This window comes from Echinops telfairi, unplaced genomic scaffold (genome assembly GCF_000313985.2).
Source record: "Echinops telfairi isolate 266 unplaced genomic scaffold, ASM31398v2 ScPeMD7_70;HRSCAF=299, whole genome shotgun sequence".
Lineage (NCBI taxonomy): Eukaryota > Metazoa > Chordata > Mammalia > Afrosoricida > Tenrecidae > Echinops > Echinops telfairi.
The window spans coordinates 15811030-15833036 of record NW_022103968.1 but is presented as its reverse complement, the minus strand read 5'-3'; the positions used below and the strand labels follow the sequence as shown (position 1 = coordinate 15833036).

The window sequence follows — 22007 nt, the reverse complement described above, 5'->3', positions numbered from 1 at the left end:
AGGACACCTTTGCCCCCTCTCACCCCGCCACCGCCCCCACCCCACCTCCATTGTGAGGTTCCAAAGATGCGAGGATGCTCTGCTTTCTTGCGGACCATCAAGGCTCACGTGAGCTCTGCTCCAAGCAGAGATGGGAGCTCTCGGCTGCACGCGTCTGCAGAGTAAGTGAGAGGGGACCCTGCGCCTGTGTGAGGAAACGGAACACGGGGATAGTTGGGAAGCTCCGGATTATTCCACCTGCTTCTGTAAACGGTGCGCCCATTGCCGTTGACGACACACCCATGGGTCACACTTTCTAAATCCTTCCACCAGGGGGGCGTGGTGGGGATTTGCGTGGCCTGTACTCCACATGGTGGTTTAGTAGCCAGTGTTAACGTATTTTCCTGACATGGGCATCCCCCCCTGTGCAGCACACGTGCTTTTTCAGAAGCAGAACTTGGAATTCACGGGCCGGTTGATCGTGAAACTTGCACTTACAACGGCGGCGCAGGTTCCAGAACAGGAATTCCGTGTTTCTTCTCTGTGGCTGGGGGAGCCTTGGCGGGAGGTCCAAAGGCTAGATGAAGGCAGGGGTTGACACCATCACATGAGCAAAGGCGGAAAACGCTAAGAGGTGACACGGGAGGTGGAAGGCTCTGGCTAACAGAAAACAACGCGGGCCAGCTTTTACGAGCTGTGTCTTTTCATGTCTGTCGCCTGTAGTTGGCAGCATAAACAGGATCCTGCCTATTCATGCAGTCAAGTGGAACGCAATCTATAATGACAGATGCTGGTGGGAGAACTGGGGGCCCACAAGGGTGGTGGTGAACAGTGTGCTGGACCAACCTAGGTCACCGAACTGTGCCAACGAAGGGTGCTGAGATGGGGTAGAACTGTCTTGTGGATTCCTGAGGCTGTAAATCTTCACAGGAGCAGAAAACCTCGTCTTGGTCCCAGGCAGCACTTGGTGGGTTTCAACAGCTGACCTGGAGATTAGTAGCCCAACATGTAAGCCACTAGGCTCCAGGCCTCCACTATTTACGTGTGTGTATGTGTGTTGTGTACCTCTCCCAATGTAAAAATACATCTCACAATGGAACGGTAATGACAGTGATTCATTCATGACGTTTTCAGAAATATCTGAAGTGTTCCTCTCCCTACCACATGTCAGGTTCATGAGAAATGCTTGTCTTCCTGGCTCTGTGCCTGGTGGCATAGTGCTTTGGCATTGGGCGACTGATAGCGGACTTGCTCCTTCAAAATCACCAGTCACTGCTCGGGACAAAGATGAGCATGATTCTATTCCCATAAAAAGTTACAGTCTCGACCCCACGGGGGTGGTTCTAGCCTGTCTGATAGGGTTGCCCCTGGGTGTGTACTCGATGGCAGCGAGTCTGGTGTGTTAGAGCTTGATGCCTGAAAGGGCACCCTGGTGGCCCAGAGGACTAAGCTTCCGGTTGTGCTAATCGGCCGGTTTGAACCCACCAGCCACACCCCTAAAGAGTTGCAGCCGTGGAAACCTGCAGGGGCAGCTCTGCTCTGTCCGGTACGGTGGCCATGAGTTAATCTGAAGCTCCAAGGGCTTTTCTTTCTGCCGATCCTGTGGGGGGTCTGTGTGACCACATGTCTGACATGTTCCAGGACGGTCACAGGGGCCTGGTGCAGCCAGAGGAGCCACTTTTAGAAAACCGTCTCCCCAGTATGATCAGCTGAAGGCCTCTCTAATCTGGATGCTGGGAAGCTGCTTATCCTCCGCTGCGCCCTGCCCCACCTCCCCCTGCCCGGCTGAGCTGCAGACTGGCCGGCCTCTCCCTGCAGCTGATTCATGAGCACAACCTCTTGGGAGCTCGTGAGGCCCTCTCTTTGGTCTGATAGCAATTGTTTATCTGGTGACGTGCTTGGCTCCAGCCATTGATTTCCAAACAAATAGTAACTCTTTAGTCGCTGCTAGGACTGGGCCCAGAGAGCGCCCCCCTGAAATGTTGGCGGTGAGTTATGGCTCACACCCAGGGGCAGCGGGTTGTCACAAACTAGGGAGAAAGAATCATGACAGCAGTCCAGGCATGGTGGCATGCCCTGGGAGCGCTGGGGTTGTGCGTGTGTGGTTACACTCCTCGAGGTTTTATGTTCCGGTCAGCTGTCCCCCACCGCTGGGAGACAGCCTTGCTGGTTTCACTGTCCTCAATTTCACACATGCGACCTGGATACACCCCACAGCTGCCGGGGCGCCTTCTGGAAGGCCTGCTTGCTAAGACCCAGCTTGTTCAACCTTCTGCCAGGGCCTGCGGGTCTGAGCGCACCCCCTAGGAGAGGTGTGAGACAGGGAGGCAAGCCCAAGCTCCGTGCTGCCCCACCAACACCTCCCCATCACCACTACCACCGCTGAGTGCAGATGCCCTGGTCTTATGTGTTTCCAGTGGGCTCTGAAAACAGCCCCCCAAAAGTGAATGCCACCGAGTTAGTTGGTTCTGACTCTCAGTGACCCTATTGGACAGGGAGAACTGCCCTGGTGGGTTTCTCGTGAGATGGTCACTTTGGACGGGGATAGAAAGCCTGGTCTTCTGCGCAGTGGCTGGATTCAAAACTGCTGACCTTGAAGTTCGTAGCTCAACATGTCTCTACCGCACCACAGGACTCCTTCTGAACATAGCCAGGGGGGGGGCTCAGGTCAGGATGGGGGACAGCAAAGAAAGGTCCGAGCCAAGAGGCCACCTGCAAACTCGAGAGCCTGTGACTGTCTGCAGGGAAGTGCTGAGGCCTGGCCTGAGGTCCTGACCCAGGAGGTGAGACCCTGGGATCTGAATTCCACCTCATGGTCCAGGGTATTTGGCTGTAGGTGAGAAACCCAGATCAGAGAGCCTTGGTGGTCGACCTCGGAGTGCCTCCTGGCTCTGTCATTTTCTAAGAAGGACTGGTGGCACTGCCGGGTAAATGTTGGACAGCTAACCACAAGGTTGAGGGTTCAAAACCACCAGCCACTGTTTGGGAGAAAGAGGAGGCTGCCTGCTCCCATGAAGAGTTATAGTCTTAGAAACTACATAGGGCCTGTGTGTCAGAATCGTTCCCTGGCAGGTTTTGGTCCCTTTCCAGCTTTATGACCTGGTATGACAAGGTAAATCATCTTCATAAATCAGGGTAACCCCTCAAAGAATTGTAAAAAGTAAGTGAGATAATATACATAATACAGTAAGTGGTCAAAAAGAAATGGTATTATTGTTACTGGATTATAAGCGAGCTTACCAAATGATCGTGCCCTAATTTGGGGTTTCGAGTAAGTCACATTGCTAAGATAGGTGATCGGACTTCCTCCTGCCTCTTTTCTTTCCCATCTTCCTCCCGCTCCTGTCTGCGGCCTTGTGCCCAGCCCTCGACTCGCCATAACACAGGTCGTCATTTGTATGTAGAGACAATAGAACCCCTAGTGAGAACAGCATTTATCTGTCACTCTGCTCCCTGCCATCGAATCAGTTCCAACTCATAGCACCCTCTAGGACAGGGTAGGATTGCCCCTTGTGGGTTTCCGAGACTATAACTCTTCAAGCGGGTAGAAAGCCTCTTCTTTCTCCCAGGGGGCAACTGATGGTTTCAAACTGCAGACCTGGTGGTTCATAGACCAAGGCGTAACCACACCGCCATCAGGGCTCCGATTCCTATCAACCCTGTCAATCTACTTACAACAGATGAGCCCTTGAAGTCCCGGGGGCACGGGTTCTGCTTTCACACATATAGGATCCCCGTGAATTGGAATCCGCGAGAGGCAACTGGTTTGACGTGCCATCTGCTGTTCTGAGTGCCGTGTGGGTATGGACTCATGTACCGTCGGGAACTGAAGCACAGACAGGGTAGGTAACTTGCCCAGCTATGGGGTGGTGTGAGATTCAAGTCCAGGTCATCCCGTGCTGGAATCCGTGGATGTACCCACCACCGTATCCTTCCAGAGACTCCGTCTACGCGTATAAGCAAATAGAAAACTAGCTTATATCCCCACTCACCCCTGCTTTCTTCTACAATTCCCACCACCGAGCGAGAATGTCCTATCAGACCAATTCCTTGGTGTCTGATGTGTTTCACAATACTGTCTGGTTCTGATCAAAGACCCCTCCCTCTGGGGTTCAACCAGGAAGGGCACACTGAACTTTCTGCCACACACACACACACACACACCCCGCCCCCACACATTGTTTGAGAAGGGAGTGACTTGGTGGATGATCTGACTGCCTTTGGCTCTTTGAACTGAGGCGTGGTTTTCAGTATTAAGATTCTGAAGGACAAATGCAAATTGAAATAAAGGAGGAAGAGGGAAGAAAAGCAATCATTCCCCCAAACGGTTCTCTCTCTTTTTTTTTTTTTTTAACATTTTATTAGGGGCTCATACAACTCCGTTCAGTCTCACATACAAGAAACACAAAACACAATAGCCCTATATTCCTGCGGACTGCCCTGAAATGCTTCCCCTTCCCCTCCTAAGTGTGATCCTGGAGCCTGAGGCCCTGTTCCTGGCTCTGCGGCAGCCTTGTAGCATTCATGGACCCGGAGTACTGGTCGCAAAGCCCCTTTCCCTCGCCCGCCTCTGAAGTGCCTGGTGGTCCAAAAACGGTGCAAGCAGCTAAGGGCTGGCTGATCTGCACCACGGGTAAATGAGCGGTGGTCCATGGACTGGCCCCTGAGATTCCCTCAGCCTGCAGCTCTTCATTCATTCACCCGTGTTTGCAGTAACAGGGAACAGAATGGGATGGACATATAATAAAAAGCGGAGTATGGTCATAACTTGGCCTTCTCTCGCCTGCTCTCTTGTCTCAGGCCCCACCCTCTATAACATGCTGACGTTGTTAGGTGCCATCAAGTAGATTTTCAACGTGTAGCCTGCCATATAACAGAAGAAGCTGTGGGGTAGTGGATTTCACATTGGGTTACTAACTGCAAGGTTAGCAGTTCAAAACCACCAGCCGTTCCACAAGGGAAAGATGACTTTTCTACTCCCGTAAAGAGTTAACGGTCTCGAAAACCCACCAGGGCAGTTCTACCTTGTCCTATAGCAGTGGTTCTCAACCTTCCTAATGCTGCGACCCTTTCATACAGTTCCTCATCTTGTAGTGGCCCCCAACCATAAAATGATTTTCGTTGCTACTTCATAACTCATTTTGTTACTGTGATAAGTCGAGCGACCCCTGTGAAAGGGTCGTTTGACCCCCAAAGGGGTCGTGACCCACAGGTTGGGAAGCGCTGTCCTATACTGATCATTAGGAGTGGGCACTGACTCCGTGTAAGTGAGTGTGAGTTGTGCTCAGTGCCCTCTAGGCTAGTCTTCACAGATTGCGAGCCCTTTCTGCCGTGAGGCTGTTGGTGCGTTTGAAACTGCCAGTCTTTCAGTTCACAGCCAAGTACTAAGTGCTTCACCATTGGGCTATCAGGGCTCCTCTCCTAAACCTAGCTAAGCACTTTTAATGCTATACTGTGGTAACATCAGGAGCCCTCGTAGCTTAGTGGTTACACGTTGGCTGCTAACTACAGTCAGCAGTTCAAAACCACCTGCCGCTTCTCTAGAGAAAGATGGGCTTTCTACTCCCATTAAGAATTACAGTCTCAGAAACACACTGCCCTGTCATTGGTGCTGTGAGTCAGAATATCGACTTGATGGGAGTGGTCAGTTTGGGGTGTTTGGGGCAGTAAAATTATGCCTCTTCTGTATTTATCAACCAGCTCATCACTCAACATTTCACATGCATGATAATAGTAAAGGATCTTTGGTCTATTTACATATTAATGACATACATCTGGCAGGAACACATGTTGGGGTGCCAGGCGGGAGTGACACTGGCAACACTGGCTGGGTGGGTTTAAAGTATCAACCTAGCTGGGCCATGAGTCTCAGTGCGTCAGCCGTTACGCAGTGTGTCATGTGCCAGTTACGTACATGAAGTAGTCATCCTCCACTTTGTGATGTGATATGATCATCCTTCATGTTTTTATGACACAGATTTTTCATTTAAGGACCCAGTCTCTGGACCCTAACCATGGTGCTAAGTGAGGAACGGATGGATTATGTGTTCGGCCCAATTGATTAGAGAAACAAATCCAGGGACACTCATATGTATAAGAAAGAGCTTTATATCAGAGAGTAATTGCATATTAAGAAAACATCGCAGCCTAGTCCAGATCAAGTTCATAAGTCTGATATCAGCCCGTATGTCAGCTACTAGTCCATAAATTCCTCTTCGGACTCATGCAGCCGCCATGTGCAATGATGCAGAATGCAGGAAGATCACAGGCGGTGGGTGCAAAGTGGTGTCGGTCCAATGGCCGTGGACACATCTCCAAGGCTCTGGCTGCCATCAGCGTGGCTCAAAGTGGCTCGTCAACAGAAAGGTGAAGCTGAGAGAGGGCAGGCGGCCTCCAGAGAGCCGTCTATCTCGGTCGCCATCCAATCAAGCTGCAGCCTGATTGACTGGCTAAACTGCGCCCACGTGTTCCTCCAGGAGCTATGTTGGCACCCAAAACCTATTACATTTGAACATGTACTTACGACTTACTGTGTGCGTGCCTGCCACTGGAACATTACCGTTGGCTCCGCCTCCTCCTGATTGACCTGTTGTCTTTGTCCCTCGGGCCACATGATCGAGCATGCCCCCCACCAGTTCCCATATCGGCCACCTTGTGAGGGGCTGACCCTCTTTCTCCACTCTGCTTCCCAAATTCGCTTTGCCAGGGAAGAGGCATGATCAGTATCTGGAGACTAGCGATTATTCCACCCATCACTGTGGGCCACAGACTCCGGTGCAGGATGGGGAATCACTACCAATATGGGGGTGCTCATGGCCACCACAAAGGGAGAATGGGGCTGAAGGGGAGATGATCCCCAGGAGAGGGAGGACCGCCCATCTCTTAGAGCCATCAGGCAGCAGACTGATTGCTGGCTCATTCTGGCAGAGGGTATGCGGTGTGGACTGTGGACTTGCTCTTCCCCCGTGCTCTTTCTACCTGGTGCTTCCGGGGCGTTCCTGTCCTCTGATTGGTCTGTCTCAGGCACGTGCTTCAAACTAATCATCAGTTTTACTTTCCCAAAGTGCAGAGCACTGGTTTTAATTGCAGTGGTGTGCTTAATACGTGATTTCCCCCCTCCTATCTCCACAGATTTTATTTTAAACAGTGTTATTGGGACATGAGCCACATAGCATACAGTTCAATCCCATTGATAAGAGTGGTACAGTCATTACCACGATCCATTTTAGAACCTTTTCTTCTCTCTTGCCCTCTTGGTTATTCGCTCCCCATTTCCCCCAGCCTCCCCTGCCACACATACCCCACCCCCAAGGAGCTACGAATCTAGTTACTGTCGCTATTACATGTGGGGGTTTTTCTCATAAACAGATGGGATTTTTTTTTTTTTTGAGATGTGGGACAATTTGGGGAAAAATTGGCAGATGAACCGCATAGCCTAGAATTTTTTTTTAATTAAGAGAAATGTTTATGTGTGGATACTATCTGTTTTATCACTAATGGCTCTAAGGACAGAAAACTACTGTCCAGCCCCTTCTGACTCAGGGTGAGCCCACGGGGCAGGGTAGACCGTGGGTTTCTAAGACTGATTCCTTGTGAGAGTGCAAAGCCTCCGCTTCCTCCTTCCGCGAGTTGGTGACTTTGAACTGCTGAATGGTTAGGATCCCAACATGTAACCACCCCGCCAACAGGGCTCCTGAGATAGGCACAAATCTATTACGAAAAGTTAATCAAAACTTAACAAAAACACATGCAGACCATATGTGGTGCCATTCGCCGTTGAGAGAGATGTAGCCAAAAATAAAGATGCCGTGTTCACTTCTAACAGCATACAATTAACCACAGTACATACAGCACTGCTACAGTGGTTCTGTGGGCAGCCACCTGTCGCTTCTGCAGGAACCTCAGCTGTTGACAAGGACCCACTTCGAAGGCCCTTGAAGCCAGTCCTCTCCACGTGAGCAACGCGTCTCTCCGATAAACTGCTCATCACAGTTAAAAACCCATCTCTCCGTGATGGGTCTGTATTTTCCATCATGCGCAGTGCACTGTCACTGTATGGGTCCCATGCAAAGTGCCGCTGGTGCTACTGGAAGTGCACCCAAGAAGCAGAGCAGTGCCATGCCATTACAAGAAAGGGATGGGTGGCTTGATACATTATTGTCTGCACCTGTGGTTGCCTGCCGTGTCCAGATAGCAAACTCAACCCGAGGACCACCGTAAACCAAGAAAAGGCATGAATGGGAAGCCATGGCTGTAGCTATGCCAGCAGGCTCAGAAACCTTGCTCCATTGTGCAAAATGCCTTTGATCTCAGATTGAAATGTGGCTTTCATGTGGTTGGGTGCGGTGTAATACATGCAACGTGCAAACTACCTGCAGCGCAACTGCGTTAGGTCATCAGTAAGGCTCTGGTCAGCAGCACGCTATAAGTGCAGTTTGTCAAGGGTGGGGGCAGGGGTCGACTCTGCGTGCAGTTCTCCCAGCATGGGCTCTTCCCGGAGAGATGTGTTCCAGGGGATGGATGGCCTTGCCCATTTCTCACCAGCATGCTCTGGGGTCTGGGAAGACGTGGTTCCCAGAATTGTTTTGGTTAGATGGGAAAGTGGATTTGGGTTGAGTATTCTCCAGAAAGAGGAAGCAGGTTATTACATATACTTTTTAAAACAGGTTCAAATGAGTGGCGGGCCAGGTAAGGGACACCCTCCCTGCCCCCTGCTGCGAGGCCAGAGGTCAGCGTCCCTTCGGGGTGAAATGTAGGGTGCTTTTTGCAGCCCTGAAAGGGGTTTTCTGTGCACTGTGCATCGTTGTTCTCCTTACGGGTTTACTTTTGACCAGCTCTGTGGCAGGTTCCAGTCTAAGAAAAACCAGCTTTTGCTGTGCTGACAGATAATGGAATGGCCCACAAACCTTTGGAAGACCCCTGGAATCAGAACCTGCTCTTCTTAGGAAGGATGCTTGCTGTGATCATTTGGAATTATTTAGCAGCAGCTTAGGGGAGGTTTAAAAGAGCCCCACCAAAACCCCAAACGAGGTTTGTTTACTGTGGTCCATGGTTGGTTTAAAATCGCCCATAGTACAAAATACAGAAGTAGAATTCGTTTTCTCTTGGAGAGCGTTAGTGTATGTAGCATGACCTCTGGCCATCCAGACTCAATGCTGTCCTAGGTCATGGAATGGCCGAAAGTTGGCTCTAGGGCGCGGACTCCTGCCCTGAAATAGGGGGTGTGTGAGAGACTCCTTCCTCAGTTTCTTCTCCTCTCACCGCATCTTCGGGAGGATTGCAGAGGATGCTCGATGAAGCCCATCCTAAAGCTGCCTTTGTTGAGAGCCAGCAGGACCATGTTAAGAAAGATCACAGGTCATCCACCAACATCCTCAAACGTTGGAAGCCAGGAGAGGAGTAAACTCCATCTCCGAATCTCAGTGTCTAAGATAGTGTTTGTTCAAAGCACTGAGGCATTGCCGCAGAGCAGAGCGAGCGGACACCGTGGCGGCCAGGCCGCAGGGGTCACGCCTCAGCTGTAACTGGAGCTCAGCTCTCCGCAAAAGCTGCGGCATGGCTCCACACAGGTGACGGCTTTCAGAAGCCCCTGGCCCATCCGTGGCAGGTGCACGTAGGTTTCCTAATACTTTCACATACCTTCTCTCCTTTGGAGACTCTGAGGTCCAAGGTTGGTTTTCCCAGGACACTGCCCACCCCGCTAGGCACATTCAGTTCCGTGCCTGTGGAGAGAGAAGGCTCCCAGGATGCACCGCTCAATGGACTTCCTCAGGAGGGTCCCGTGGCCACTCTCCTGTCAGCCATGGTGTCAGGAACACAGGGTGGCCTCTCTAGAGCCTCCAGACCTGCCTTTGTCTGGAAGCTCATCACCTGACTGCATCCATCCGGAGACTCTCCATTGTCAGTGTGTAGGAGGACGGCTCCTGGGCTTGGACCTGCTGTGCCAGCCACAACATGACTTTGAGCCAAGCACCTAACTGCTTAGTCATCTGGGTGGATGTGAGAGGAGCCAAGGAGAACATGCAGGTGAGAGCTTCAACAAGGCCCCCAGCCCATAGGGTGGTGGGGATGGCGGCTGAGAGTTGGCATTGGGTTGACCCAACCGGTGGCCATCCCATGTTGTCGCTGAGACCTCCCCGGAGGGTTTTTTTTGGCCGTGGTGGGAACAGGAGACCCCCTGGTGGTGCAGTGGTGAGCGTGGTCATCTGCTAACCAGAGGATCAGCCGACGGCTCCCTGGAAGAAAGATGTGGCGACCTGCTTCTGTGATGATCACAGCTTTGGAAATTACCCCGTGGGGCAGTCACCTTCTGCCTGGATGGGGTCAGTAGGTGGCAGAGTCCACTTGACAGCCACAGGAAGCCTGCCTACCACAAGCAGACCTGCAGGCCTTTTCTTCCTTGGTGCTCCTGGGTGGGTTCAAAGCCCCAACCTTTAAAAGCGGCTAGTCAAATGCAAGCTATTTGTTCCACCAGGGACCTCCCCAGCCCATAGTAAGCACTGCTAAGTGTGCATACTAGTTGCCACCTGTAAAAGGGGCATGGCTATGCCACCTCTCAACACCTCCCAGGGGCCCTCTTGTCCCTCCCACAGTGCACCCTCTTCACACTTAATGCACTGCAGCAGCCAAACAGAGCCCATGATGGTGGGGCTTACTAGGGAAATTGTCAGGTTTCCATGCAGGTGAGAGAGGCTCAGCATGCAGTCATTTGGTCTGCACAGTTTTTCTCTGCCGTGCCCGCAGCCAGACCTCTCGCTGGCCCTTGGCCTCTTGGGCTGCCCTCGGTCCTGCCTAGGCAATGTTACAAAGCTCTTTTAGAGCTGCCAATAAATTCCCAAAGGGCATGCTCCTCTCCTCTAAGCCTTAACCCAAAGGCTCAGCTCCACCTCTGTGAGTCAGCAAACTTCACTCCCCTAATTAAGGGCCCAGACGCATCCCACTCCACAAGCTGCCCTCCTGGTCCAAAGCGCTCAGCTTCACTTGCTCTGTAGGCCAGCAGGTCCTCTGCTCTGGCTCCTGGTTTTGCTGCTGCTTGTCTCCTCAGAGCTGACTCCCGGATCAAGGAGGTTCCGTGCACAGGGATCTTAGGGTCCAAAAGACAGGCTCCGCTCCTGGATCATCCCATTGGTTGGTCATGAAATCCCCCCTTCTTCTGAGATGGCTGGTTCTATACCCAGCAGAATTTTCTGGATGCCCATCCTGTTAATCACTCACATCTGAATCATAAAATCCAATCAGTATTCCCCCCACCTCCACCTCCCCACCCCCCCCCACACACCCGCCTTCTTACCCAGACCTATCGGGAAAGCCAAGGTTACTTGGAGGAAGCAGTAAAGACCAGACATGAAGAAAGAGCTCTGTGAGAGAGTCAGCGCATCGCACGTCTGGGTCCAGAGATGGTGTGTGCATATGAAAGACCTTGCCCAGAGGACTCCATCGTCGATAAGCAAGGGTCAGTGACAGGGCAGCAGTAATGGAGTAAATCCTACTTCTCCCCCAGTGGCCTGCATGGCGAGAGCCGCACAGAAACTCACTTCCCTGAGAGTCTAGGTGGCCTGGGCATGGGAGGGGACAAGTTTAGGAAACAGGAAGTGCCTGCTGCCACCAAGTCTCTGATCTATTTTTCCAACAATTTCATCATGCTTTTACCAACTGGGCATAACTAGTTCCGTTTTCCAGATAAGGAAGCTGGCACTCTGCACAGGGCCGGGGTCACAGAAGTAGATGGGGCCAAGCTTAGACCCCAAGTCCAGTGGGCTGTTGTGCTGGCCACTGGGGGCAGGAAGGAGGCTGTTTATGTAGCGCCAAACACCTTGTGGGGTTTGCACCTAGGTTTAGAAGGCTAGGGTCACAGCTTCATGGGACATCACAGTGTGGCCCAAGACTACACAGTACACTTGTACCTCCTCCTTTGTGCCCTCGTGCCCAGGGTCATCGTTGCTGCCCACTTTTACACTCTGGTGACCAGTGCATTAGGATTGCAGGCTTGGTCCACTTCAGACTGCAGAAGTTGCTTCAATTTCTTCCTCGTTGGCATTCGTGATTGGGGTGAGGATGTGAATGGTAGTCATATAACTGGTCTTCCTGATAAGCATGGTATTATCTTATCACTGATAGTTTCAGCTTTTTCCCATGGAGCAACTGGTGGTTTCGAACAGCTGACCTTCTGGGTAGCAGCCTAGTGCATCACCACTACATCCCCAGGGCTCCCATCCTATGATACTGACCGCATTCACGTAGAGCAGCGGTTTTCAACCTTCCTAATGCCACGACCCTTTCATACAGTTCCTCATGTTGTGGTGAACCCCCCAACCATAAAATTATTTTCGTTGCTACTTCACTGTCATTTTGCTACTGTTATGAATTGGGGGACCCCTGTGAAAGGGTCATTCGACCCCAAAGGGACCGTGACCCGCAGGTTTAGAACAGCTGACTAGCGGGTAAAGTGCATTGAATTTAAACGTAGTGGTCAGGCACCTGAAGGCTAGATCTCAGGGCTCATCTGTCATCTGGATCGTCCTTTCAGGGATTCTGAGAACAAGAATAAAAGAATGATTCACCCTGAGAGCCACATGTGCAGATACATGAGGTTCTTAAAGATATCGTCAGTTAAATCTGCATGAGGGAGTGCTGGAGCAGGGTGGCTTCTAATCCAGTATGAGGGGTGTCTTCTGAACGAAAAGGGGCACACAGGGACCAAGGCCACGTGAAGACCGAGGCAGAGTCTGGGGTGCTGCCTCCACAGCATGCTAAGAGACATCCAGGATGGGTGGTCGTCGCCAGAAGCATGGAGCATGCTCTCCCTCAGGGTCCCCAGAAGTAATCAATCATCCAGGGCCGACATCCTGATGTCAGGTGCCATGCCCCCAGACTGGAGCTGACATGGACGGTATTGGCGTACTCTTCCAGGGATGATTCGGTCACGAGGATTGGCATTGCATTCACTCAATGTCACATGTCAAAAGGGGCATTCCACGAGCTATCCTGCACAGAGATATCCTGTGCTGGGATCATGTGTGTCCTCCTGTAAGGAAATCCAGTCCGTGCAAGTATTTCGATTTGTGCACAACACAAAGCGAGGTCTCGCCCATCGTGCCCAGTGCAAGGATTGCCACACAGCCCTCGTGGGGAACATAGTTCAATCTGTGACAATTCTGTGACAACGTGTGGGAAACACGTGTTTGCATTCCTGTGGGTATATGTTCTGGAGTACCTCTGTTGGCTTGTTGGCCATGCAGAAGTGTGGCTGTCGTAGACCCTCATATTCCCGAAGGAACATCGGAAGTTGACACCCCTCAGTAATCTGTAATCATTTCCAGGTGCTAAGAGTAGGGGACTTCACAGTTTCGTTTTACACTGTCGCTATTCTGATGCTTGTGCATTGACATCCCTGTGATGTGGATGAACCTCTAGGAAGTTGTTCCTTTTTGATTTGACACCCACCTGTCCGTGGCTGGTCACCCTCCATCACCGCTGCCATGGCAAGCTTTCTTAGGAGCCTCCTAGTAAAATCAAGAGGCCGTGACTGTAGAAACTCCTTCCATCGCCCCTGACCAGCTCTGTATTTCCCCAGGAAGAAGAAGAAGGCGGAGCCAATGCCAACTGTCAAGGTCTCCCAGGACCAGGAGGAGGTGCCATCCCACGAGTACAACATGACCTTTAAGAAGCTGGGCAAATGTATCATCATCAACAATAAGAGCTTCGATAAATCAACAGGTAGGGGACAGAGGCATGGCCTGGCCCTTCGGGTTCCCTTCCATTTCCTTATACTTGTGTCCAAGTGGGCATTCCCTCTAGAGGGAAGCCGAGCCAGGATGCCAGGAGCTCCCAGTGGGAGCCAACACTGTACGCATTGCATGGGGGCTGAGACGGGTTAAGAAGAAAGGGGAGACTGTAGGAGCTGTTTGCCTCTGACGAATTGAGTTGTGAAGATGGGGCTCACTTTTGGGGCCATGTGAGTGGCTCTACCCTTTGGGTGGGTTTTGTTTTTTCATTTCATTTGCTCCTTTAAAATGGGACTTTGGAAGGCTTTCCTTGTCCCCAGAGCATACCCGTGGGGCTGCATGAGAAAGTGTTCGTAGCCCACCAGTTGCTTTCCAGGATCCCTGGTGGCGGAGTGGTCATTGCACTGGGTTGCTAACTGCAACGTCAGCAATTCGAAACCACCAGGTGCTCCTCAGGGGAAAGATGGGACTGTGTCCTGGGGTAGAGATTTACAGTCTCAGACTCACAGGGGCAGTGCTACCCTGTTCTCGAGGGTCACCGGGAGTCAGAATCCACTCGAAGACCGTCAGCTGGAGTTGCTTCCCATGAGGAGCCGTGGCGGCATCATGGTTTCTCACTGGGCTGCCAACTGCAAGGACAGCAGTTCGAAACCACCAGCCATTCCATGGGAGAAAGACAAGACTTTCTACTCCTGCAAAGAGTTAACAGTCTCATAAACCCACAGGGGCCGCTCTAGGGCACGTCTAGGGTGGCTGTGGGTCAGAAGTGACCTGAAGTCAGGAGAGTTTGGGATTTGTTTGTTTGTTTGTTTTGAGGGAGTTGGGACGTAGTCGTTGCTCATTGGGCTGCTATCCAGGTCAGCAGGTCGAACCTACCAGTCACTCCTCCGGAGAAAGTTGAGGCTTTCTATCCTGTAAAGAGTGACAGTCTCAGAAACCCATGGGGACAGTTCTACCCTGTCCTGTGGGGTCTCCGTGAGTCAGAACTGACACGGTGGTGTGAGTTCGGTGTGAATTTCTTTCCAATTGACTCTGACTCGGGGTGACCCATACTCGGGGTACCAGTGTAGAACGAGCTGCGCTCTGTGGAGTTTCCAGTGGCTGGTTTTGGGAAGTGGATCTCCATCCACACCATGCCTTCTGCCCAAGGTTCCCAGGGGTGCACTTGAACCCCCAGCGTTTCCGTTAGTAGCCGGCATGCGTGCAGCTCTTGGGGATACCTGGCGGCACCCGCAGGGCAGGGTTGGACCACTGACTTGGTGCTTGATTCCCTCAGGGATGAGCACCCGGCACGGGACTGACAAAGACGCCGAGGCTCTTTTCAAGTGCTTCCGAAGCCTGGGCTTCGAAGTGGCCGTCAGCAACAACTGCTCTTGTGATGAGATGGAGTCCTTGCTTAAACAAGGTATGCGTGCGTGTGCAGCGTCCTGTGTGTGCTTGGAGAAGCAGTACCTACGGCGGCCTCGAGAGGGCGCCCTGTAGAGGCAGAGGGATTCCAGTGTGGGAAGGCTTGCTTTCTCACCAGTCCATACCTGTCTTGAGTAGGCAGGCCTCTTTGAGGAAAGGACCTTTAAATGATAGCCAGAGAAATAAGGTCTGTGTATACAGAATGCTCTCCGTTTCAAAAGGGTAGCTCTAGGGAAGGGACAAGTCTAAAGCATGCTGTCCAGAGTGGAGTTTAAATGTCAACTCTTCCCTGTTTACAGTGGATGGGTGGGTAGATGGACAGATGCATGGATGATGCATGGATGGATGGATGATGGGTGGATGATGCATGGATGGATGGATGGATGGATGGATGGATGATGCATGGTTGGATGGATGATGGATGGGTGGATGGATGGATGATGCATGGATGGATGGATGGATGATGCATGGATGGATGGATGATGCATGGATGGAAGGATGGATGGATGGATGATGGATGATGCATGGATGGATGATGGATGATGCATGGTTGGATGGGATGTTTGGATGATGCATGGATGGATGTTGAATGGATGGATGGATGGATGGATGCATGCATGAATGGCTTGTTGATCCCATCCCATGTGTACCCAGAAGAAACACCAGCATGTTCAAAGCTATCAAACCCGTCACTGTGGTTCTCCAAGGTTCTCCCCCACCCTTGGTGGAAACTCGAGAACAGTCATGCTCAGTGTGTGTGCTATGAAGTCTGTGCTGACTCCTAGTGGCCCTATGGGACGGGAGAACTGATAGTCTGATAGTTTCCTGGGCTGTCCCCTCTGCCGAGGAGCCCTGGTGGCTTCGTGGTTATGCATCTGACTGGTAAGGTCTGCAGTTCAAAACCACCAGCCAGCTCCATGGGAGAAAGACAGGGCTTTCTACTCCCATAAAGAGTTTCAGTCTCCAAAACTCACAGAGGCAGATCCCCCCTGGTCTGACAGGGCCGCTGAGACGCAATGGCAGTGAGTTAGGCTTTGCAGAAGCGGTTCTCCAGTTCTAATGTCCCCGTGGAGCTACAAGTGGGTCTGAACCACCAGCTTTCTACTTAGCAGCCAAGCACTTTAACCACTGTGCCACGAAACCAAACCCACGGCCATCCAGTCATTTCCAGCTCATAGGGATCCTGTGGCACTGCTTGCTGGTGTTTTTGAGGCTGTCAATCTGTCTGGAAGAAGACACCCGCCTCTGTCTCCCTCGGAACCCCTGCTGGGTTCAAACAGCGGACCTTCAGTTAGCATCTCAGCCCAAGCAGCGACCACCCCCTGCACCTCGAGGATTCCTGTGCTGACACGATAACCCCTTGAATAATCCCCATGCACTTCTCAAATCCACTTACTTTTCGCAAAGCATGTTCCCACAATCATTTCATTAGACCTTCAGCCCAAACCTTGCCACTTTGTAAAACAGCATCATCGCGCCCAGTTTATCGACGCGGGGAGGCACGCTGGAGGATGAGTGGCCTACGGTGAGCAGGGACAGAACTGAACATGCGAGCTGGTCTTGCACACACACACACACACACACACACAGCTGTGTGTGTCTTATTGCATGACACCGCCTGGGGGAGGCCCTGTTGGGTGCAGGGGGATTTAGGTCAAGTGCTTGAAAGGAGTGGCCTCGGGGAAGTCCAGTCCCTCCCAAGAAACCTGTCCCCCAGCTCCTGCTTCCCCCCTCTCTGTGGTCCCACCATCACAGAAAGCCAGCGGCTGGAAGGGGGCTGCACACCCGGGGGGCTTGGAGTGTGGCGTGCTGACTGTTCCGGGCCGACCGTCTTGTTTGCAGCCGCGGAAGAGGACCACACGGATTCCGCCTGCTTTGTGTGCGTCCTCTTAAGCCACGGCGAAGAGAACTGCATTTATGGAACAGACGGGGTGGTCCTCATCAAGGACTTGACCTCCTGCTTCCGGGGCGACAGATGCAGAACGCTTTTAGGGAAACCCAAGCTCTTCTTCATCCAGGTACTTGCTGCCCAGGGCCAATGCAGTTGACAGTGCGGGGGCGGGGAGGAGAGCGGGAGTGGAGGGGACGGGGCTTGTATTTTAATTTGAACAGCTGCTTGCATCTGCTTTGGGTCTATAGGGACGAGTGGAATCCTGGGGCCTGGGTCATTCTGCATTTAGCTTTCTGAGGGACCACCTAGCTTTGTCCCCCGCTGTACCACGGCACGTTTGCACAAGCCGTGCTTGTGCGTTCCAGGCTCTCCACATCCTCGCCAATGGCTGTTACCCTCTGGCTCTGTAATATTAGCCATCTGAGTGGGTGTGCAGCGGCATCTCGTGGTTTGGACGGGTGCTTCTAGTGACTAAGGATGCTGAGCATCTTCCTGTGGGCGTGTTAGTCGTGTGTATGTTTCCTATGAGGAGCATTTGATTTGCTTTGCCTAGTGATTCAGCAGAGCATTCATTCATTCATTCATTCACCTGTTCATGACGTAGCCCAGCTCCCATCCCTCACCCAGCACGTCGTGGGTCAGAGCCCTGGATGAGGCGCACATGTCTCCTCCCACACCAAGGACCATCTCTACTTTGGTTTTAGGCTTGCCGCGGGACCGAGTTGGATGACGGGATCCAGGCCGACTCAGGCACTGTGGGGGACACTGATCCTGATTCCCAATACAAGATCCCAGTGGAGGCGGACTTTCTCATCGCTTATTCCACTGTCCCAGGTATCCAGTCAAGGCCACAGTGTGCTAACCGTACCACCCAGACCATCAGCCAAACGCTGGTGGTTCTTGCCGCTGCTGCAGAGGCGCGCACACAGTGGCTGAAGCCCATGCGGAAGTGCGATCCAGGCGATCTTGAGTTCAGCTATCAGACCCAGGTCCCAGTTAACCGAAATCAGGGTGTTGGTAAGGCTGTGTTCCTTTCTGGAAACTCGAGTGCAGCATCCATTGCCTGGCCTCTTTAGCGTCTGGAGGCAGTCTGCATCGGCATGTGGCCGTCATCACTGCCCATCTTCAGAGGCAGCAGCCGGCCCTTCTTCATAACCGCTCTCTCTCTCTCTCTACACACACACACACACACACACACACACACACACACACACACACAGGAAAGGTTCTCCACCTTCAAAGAACCCTGTGACTGGTTTACGTAATCCAGGGTCGTATCCCCATCCTGGGGTCCATACCTCTAGCCATATCTGCCAAGGCCGCGTCAGTACGTAAGGAAACATTCTCAGCTCCAAGATGATGCGTGCAGGCTTCTCTGGGGAAGGGGGAAGGGGCGGTGCCGGAGGGACAGGCATTATTTTCCCTACTGTAGGGACGTAGTTGCTTTTCTTCCCCGGAGAGCCGAGTTCTCCCGTTACCCTGCTCAGTGAATGGTCAGGACGGGCATTTCTCACACCTTGCTGCTGTCTGGTGCTGTTGTGTCCCCAGTCCGCAGAGACGCCCCATGCGCCACAGAAGGAAACACCGCCCGCTCCTGCCCCGTCCTCTCAACCCCTGCTGCGCTGTCACCCAATGTTGCAGCCACTGTGTCCGCCCATCTTGTGCGAAGGGTCTTGAGTTTACAGGGGGCTTTTCAGACCGTCCACATCGCGCCATCCTTAACCCCCATCCCCACCCCCGGCAGATAGCTAGGGCGAATGTTATTGCTACCCTGGTTTCACAGATAGGGGAAACATTACAGGTGGGGGAACCTAGATGAGGTACCCAAGGTCAGATAGAGACCACAGGACACCCTAAAGAGTGGCACAGACCAGAACCCCCACTGGAGCCCCTTCTGTCTTACCCTTGTTTACCAAGCGCCATGTCTATCCAAGGGGTCCATTCAAGTTCTTAAGTTGGGAAGCACCGCCGCCATCTAAGAATTCTTCCAGCTACTGTAGGAACTTGGTCAAGCTCTTGATAGAAAAGTATTGGTTGTGGTACACAGGTCACTGGGTTTGGAAAGGCAACTCGGGCAGGATACACAGATGGGATTTGGTGAGACTCTAATAACTTCTTAAGATTTAAGGTTCTATCGAGCCCATTCTGACTCATGGCAACCCTGTAAGACAGAGTAGAACTGGCCCCCTTGGGTTTCCTAGGCTGTAAATCTCTTCCAAGGAACCACGGGTGGTTTCGAACTGCTAACCTCTCAGAGAGCAGCACAACGTGTCATCCACTACCCTACTTGGGAGCCATTTAAGGGTCTTAGAAGATAGGCCATTATTTAATCTGCTCAAGAAGGAGCCCGGGACAATGCAGACGGTTAACGTGCCCCACTGCTTACTGAAACACTGGAGGTCCGAGTCCTCCCAGAGGTGTCGCAGAACAGCTCTGGGAAGTCTCTCAGCGCTCCCCTGCAGGTTTGTTTGATTTTCTCTCAAATTGGGTTAGAAAGTAGCATTCATCCTCCAAAAAAGATGGTGAGGAATCCCAGAGTTCTAGCGTCGGCTCTACAGCATTCCTTGGGGAAATTCCCTGTGCGGAGGTAGCTCACAAACCCATAGGTGCCTCCATCAAAACTGATAGAGCGTGCTGCCACCTCCCCTCCCACCGACCTGGAGCGCCTCAATGGCACCCCCTAAGTCTAGGACGCCTGCACCCCAAGCTCACCGAGCTGGTTCGCATGATTTTCATGCAAAGTAGAGCAGAAGCGGTTCCGAAAAGTAGGTGTGAGGCCCCCAGCTGCTGCTCAGTGCTGACCCGCAATCCTCTCCCTTCTCTCCCGTGAAAGGCTATTACTCGTGGAGGAGCCCGGGAAAAGGCTCCTGGTTTGTGCAGGCCCTCTGCTCCGTCCTGAACGAGCACGGGAAAACCCTGGAGATCATGCAGATCCTCACCAGAGTGAACTGCAAGGTGGCCAGGGACTATGAATCCCGTTCTGACAACCCCAGCCTCCACTCGAAGAAGCAGATTCCGTGTGTCATGTCGATGCTCACTAAAGAAGTCTACTTCAGCAAAAAACGCCACCCCGAGGGTGCCGTCTAGCCCAGAAGCTGTGTACGCATCCATCATCTCTTCATGAATCAGATCTATTTTTGGAGGCTCTTAAATTATCCAAAATTTCTAAGGTATTGTAATTTTAGGGAAATGGACCAATCAAACGGAAGAAACAGTGTGGTGCTGTCTTAATGTCTCTCTGATTTTTCTTTTTCAGCCACCTTTTGTTTCCTCTAGTAGATGACTCAGCAGTGCTCTCTCGACGTTAGAGTATGTTTGTGTTTCTTCTACCTTGTTTTCACTCTTAGAACACAACACCAGTGACCTCCTAGGTTGATACGTGACTGTGCGCACTCAGATAGGCGTTGACCTCAGTAGAAAACCAAATCCATATCTGCACCTGGCCAAAAAACATGAAGCACTCAACAAAGAACAGCAGAGGGGATATACGTTCACCCCTATTTCAGGATATGAGTGTGGTTTGAGGGATTTACTTATTTATTTATTATTGGCTTGGGATCTAAATGCACCGATAAGAGAAGAAAATAGATATCCGTCTGGATCGAGTCAAGAAAACCCAAACCACTGTCGGTGTGTCAACAGAGGGAATTTAATAACAGGGGGTTGATGGACATAGATGATACAAGAAAAGCTAGACAGTATAAAGCTGCGACTATGCCTGTGGCTATGAGGGTCAGACAAGGAGTGGACCCCAGAGTCCAGAAGTTGAGACAATCCATAGGAACTAGCCCCGCGCTAGCGGTTTCCCAGTGGCAGGTGGGACTTGGGGGGGAAATGTGGGAAATGGTGCCATGCAGGGACAAAGCCGCTGCCTGCACTGACAAAGCCAGTACTAAAATCAGATATGGAGAGACATGCCCTGTTCCTACCCACTGGCTTCCACCCGCACGTTTACATCCCACTCTTATCTGGAAGCCAGCAGGCAGAACAAGAGATCATGAGGCCTGGGAGAAGGAATGGACATAATAAGCTTGACATATAATGTGAATATAAATAATCCATATAGTCATTTTAGTCACCAAGTTGCCGTGCAATCTATGTATTTCTCCTGTGTGCAAAACAATCTGCTGTAGCCTAAAAACATACTTGAAACTATTAGATTATTCCAAGCCTCCTTTTGAATAGAACTGTGATAGGTGGAGGAATTTTATGGCAAAGGTTCTTGCACTTTGTTCCCAAACTGGTGTTATCTTCAGAATTCTTCATGAAGCACTGTTGTATGTTGCCTAATTGGTTCATCGGTTAACGTTCCTGTTTACTGACTAGCATGTAGTTGCTTAATTGTTAACCCCCATTTCCTTTCCTTGTGAAGTTCTTGTGGCCAATAAGGAAGTGAGAACAGAGACTAGAGACCAGCTAACTTGAGCGGAACCCACTGCAGTCGTTTTTTCTTTGCAGGTGCTAATAAAGGAATAGGTACATAGTCATTTAGGAATGGTTCGCCCTTCCTCACATAGGAAGCATTAACCCCTAAAGCTGTTTGTGATCATCGACAATCAATAAAACCATCTGAAAACATGTTGATGAGACTCGGGCCTGGTTTCTTACCACCTGAAGTACACCGTGGTTCAAGACTTAAGTGGGGATGGTGAATTCAGAAGCAAGTGCACTTTGACCCCTCTGAGTTCTCAGGGTGTTCTCTTCAAAGGGACCGGGGCCATTCATCGGTGCTGCCACAGAAACGTGCAGCCCCCGGGTGATGCAAACTATTAAACACGCTTAGCTACTAACTGGAAGGCCAGAGGAGTGACTCCACCCAGAGACACCTCGGGAGAAAGGCCTAGAGATCCACTTCAACAAAACAAAACAGACAACAGCCATTGAAAACCCTGTGGAGCAGTGGAGCATAGTCCCACCCCATATCACGGGAGGCCTGAGTCAGTGCCGACTCAGTGGCAACTGGTTGGGTGGTCTATCATGGAAGAAAACGATGCACCAGTGTAGTC

General features: G+C 51.7%; 1 protein-coding gene across 1 annotated transcript in view; it reads left to right on the top strand.

Moving 5' to 3' along the window:
* The window catches only part of CASP7 (caspase 7), a 41689-nt gene extending 20135 nt beyond the window's left edge, over positions 1-21554 (top strand). The window contains exons 2-6 of the mRNA XM_004701279.2: positions 13537-13695; positions 14980-15108; positions 16953-17128; positions 17706-17835; positions 19835-21554. Of these exons, the coding sequence (XP_004701336.1) occupies positions 13537-13695; positions 14980-15108; positions 16953-17128; positions 17706-17835; positions 19835-20088 (848 nt within the window). The 3' untranslated portion in view covers positions 20089-21554. The remainder of the gene's footprint in view (positions 1-13536; positions 13696-14979; positions 15109-16952; positions 17129-17705; positions 17836-19834) is intronic.
* The last annotated feature ends 453 nt before the right edge of the window (positions 21555-22007 follow it).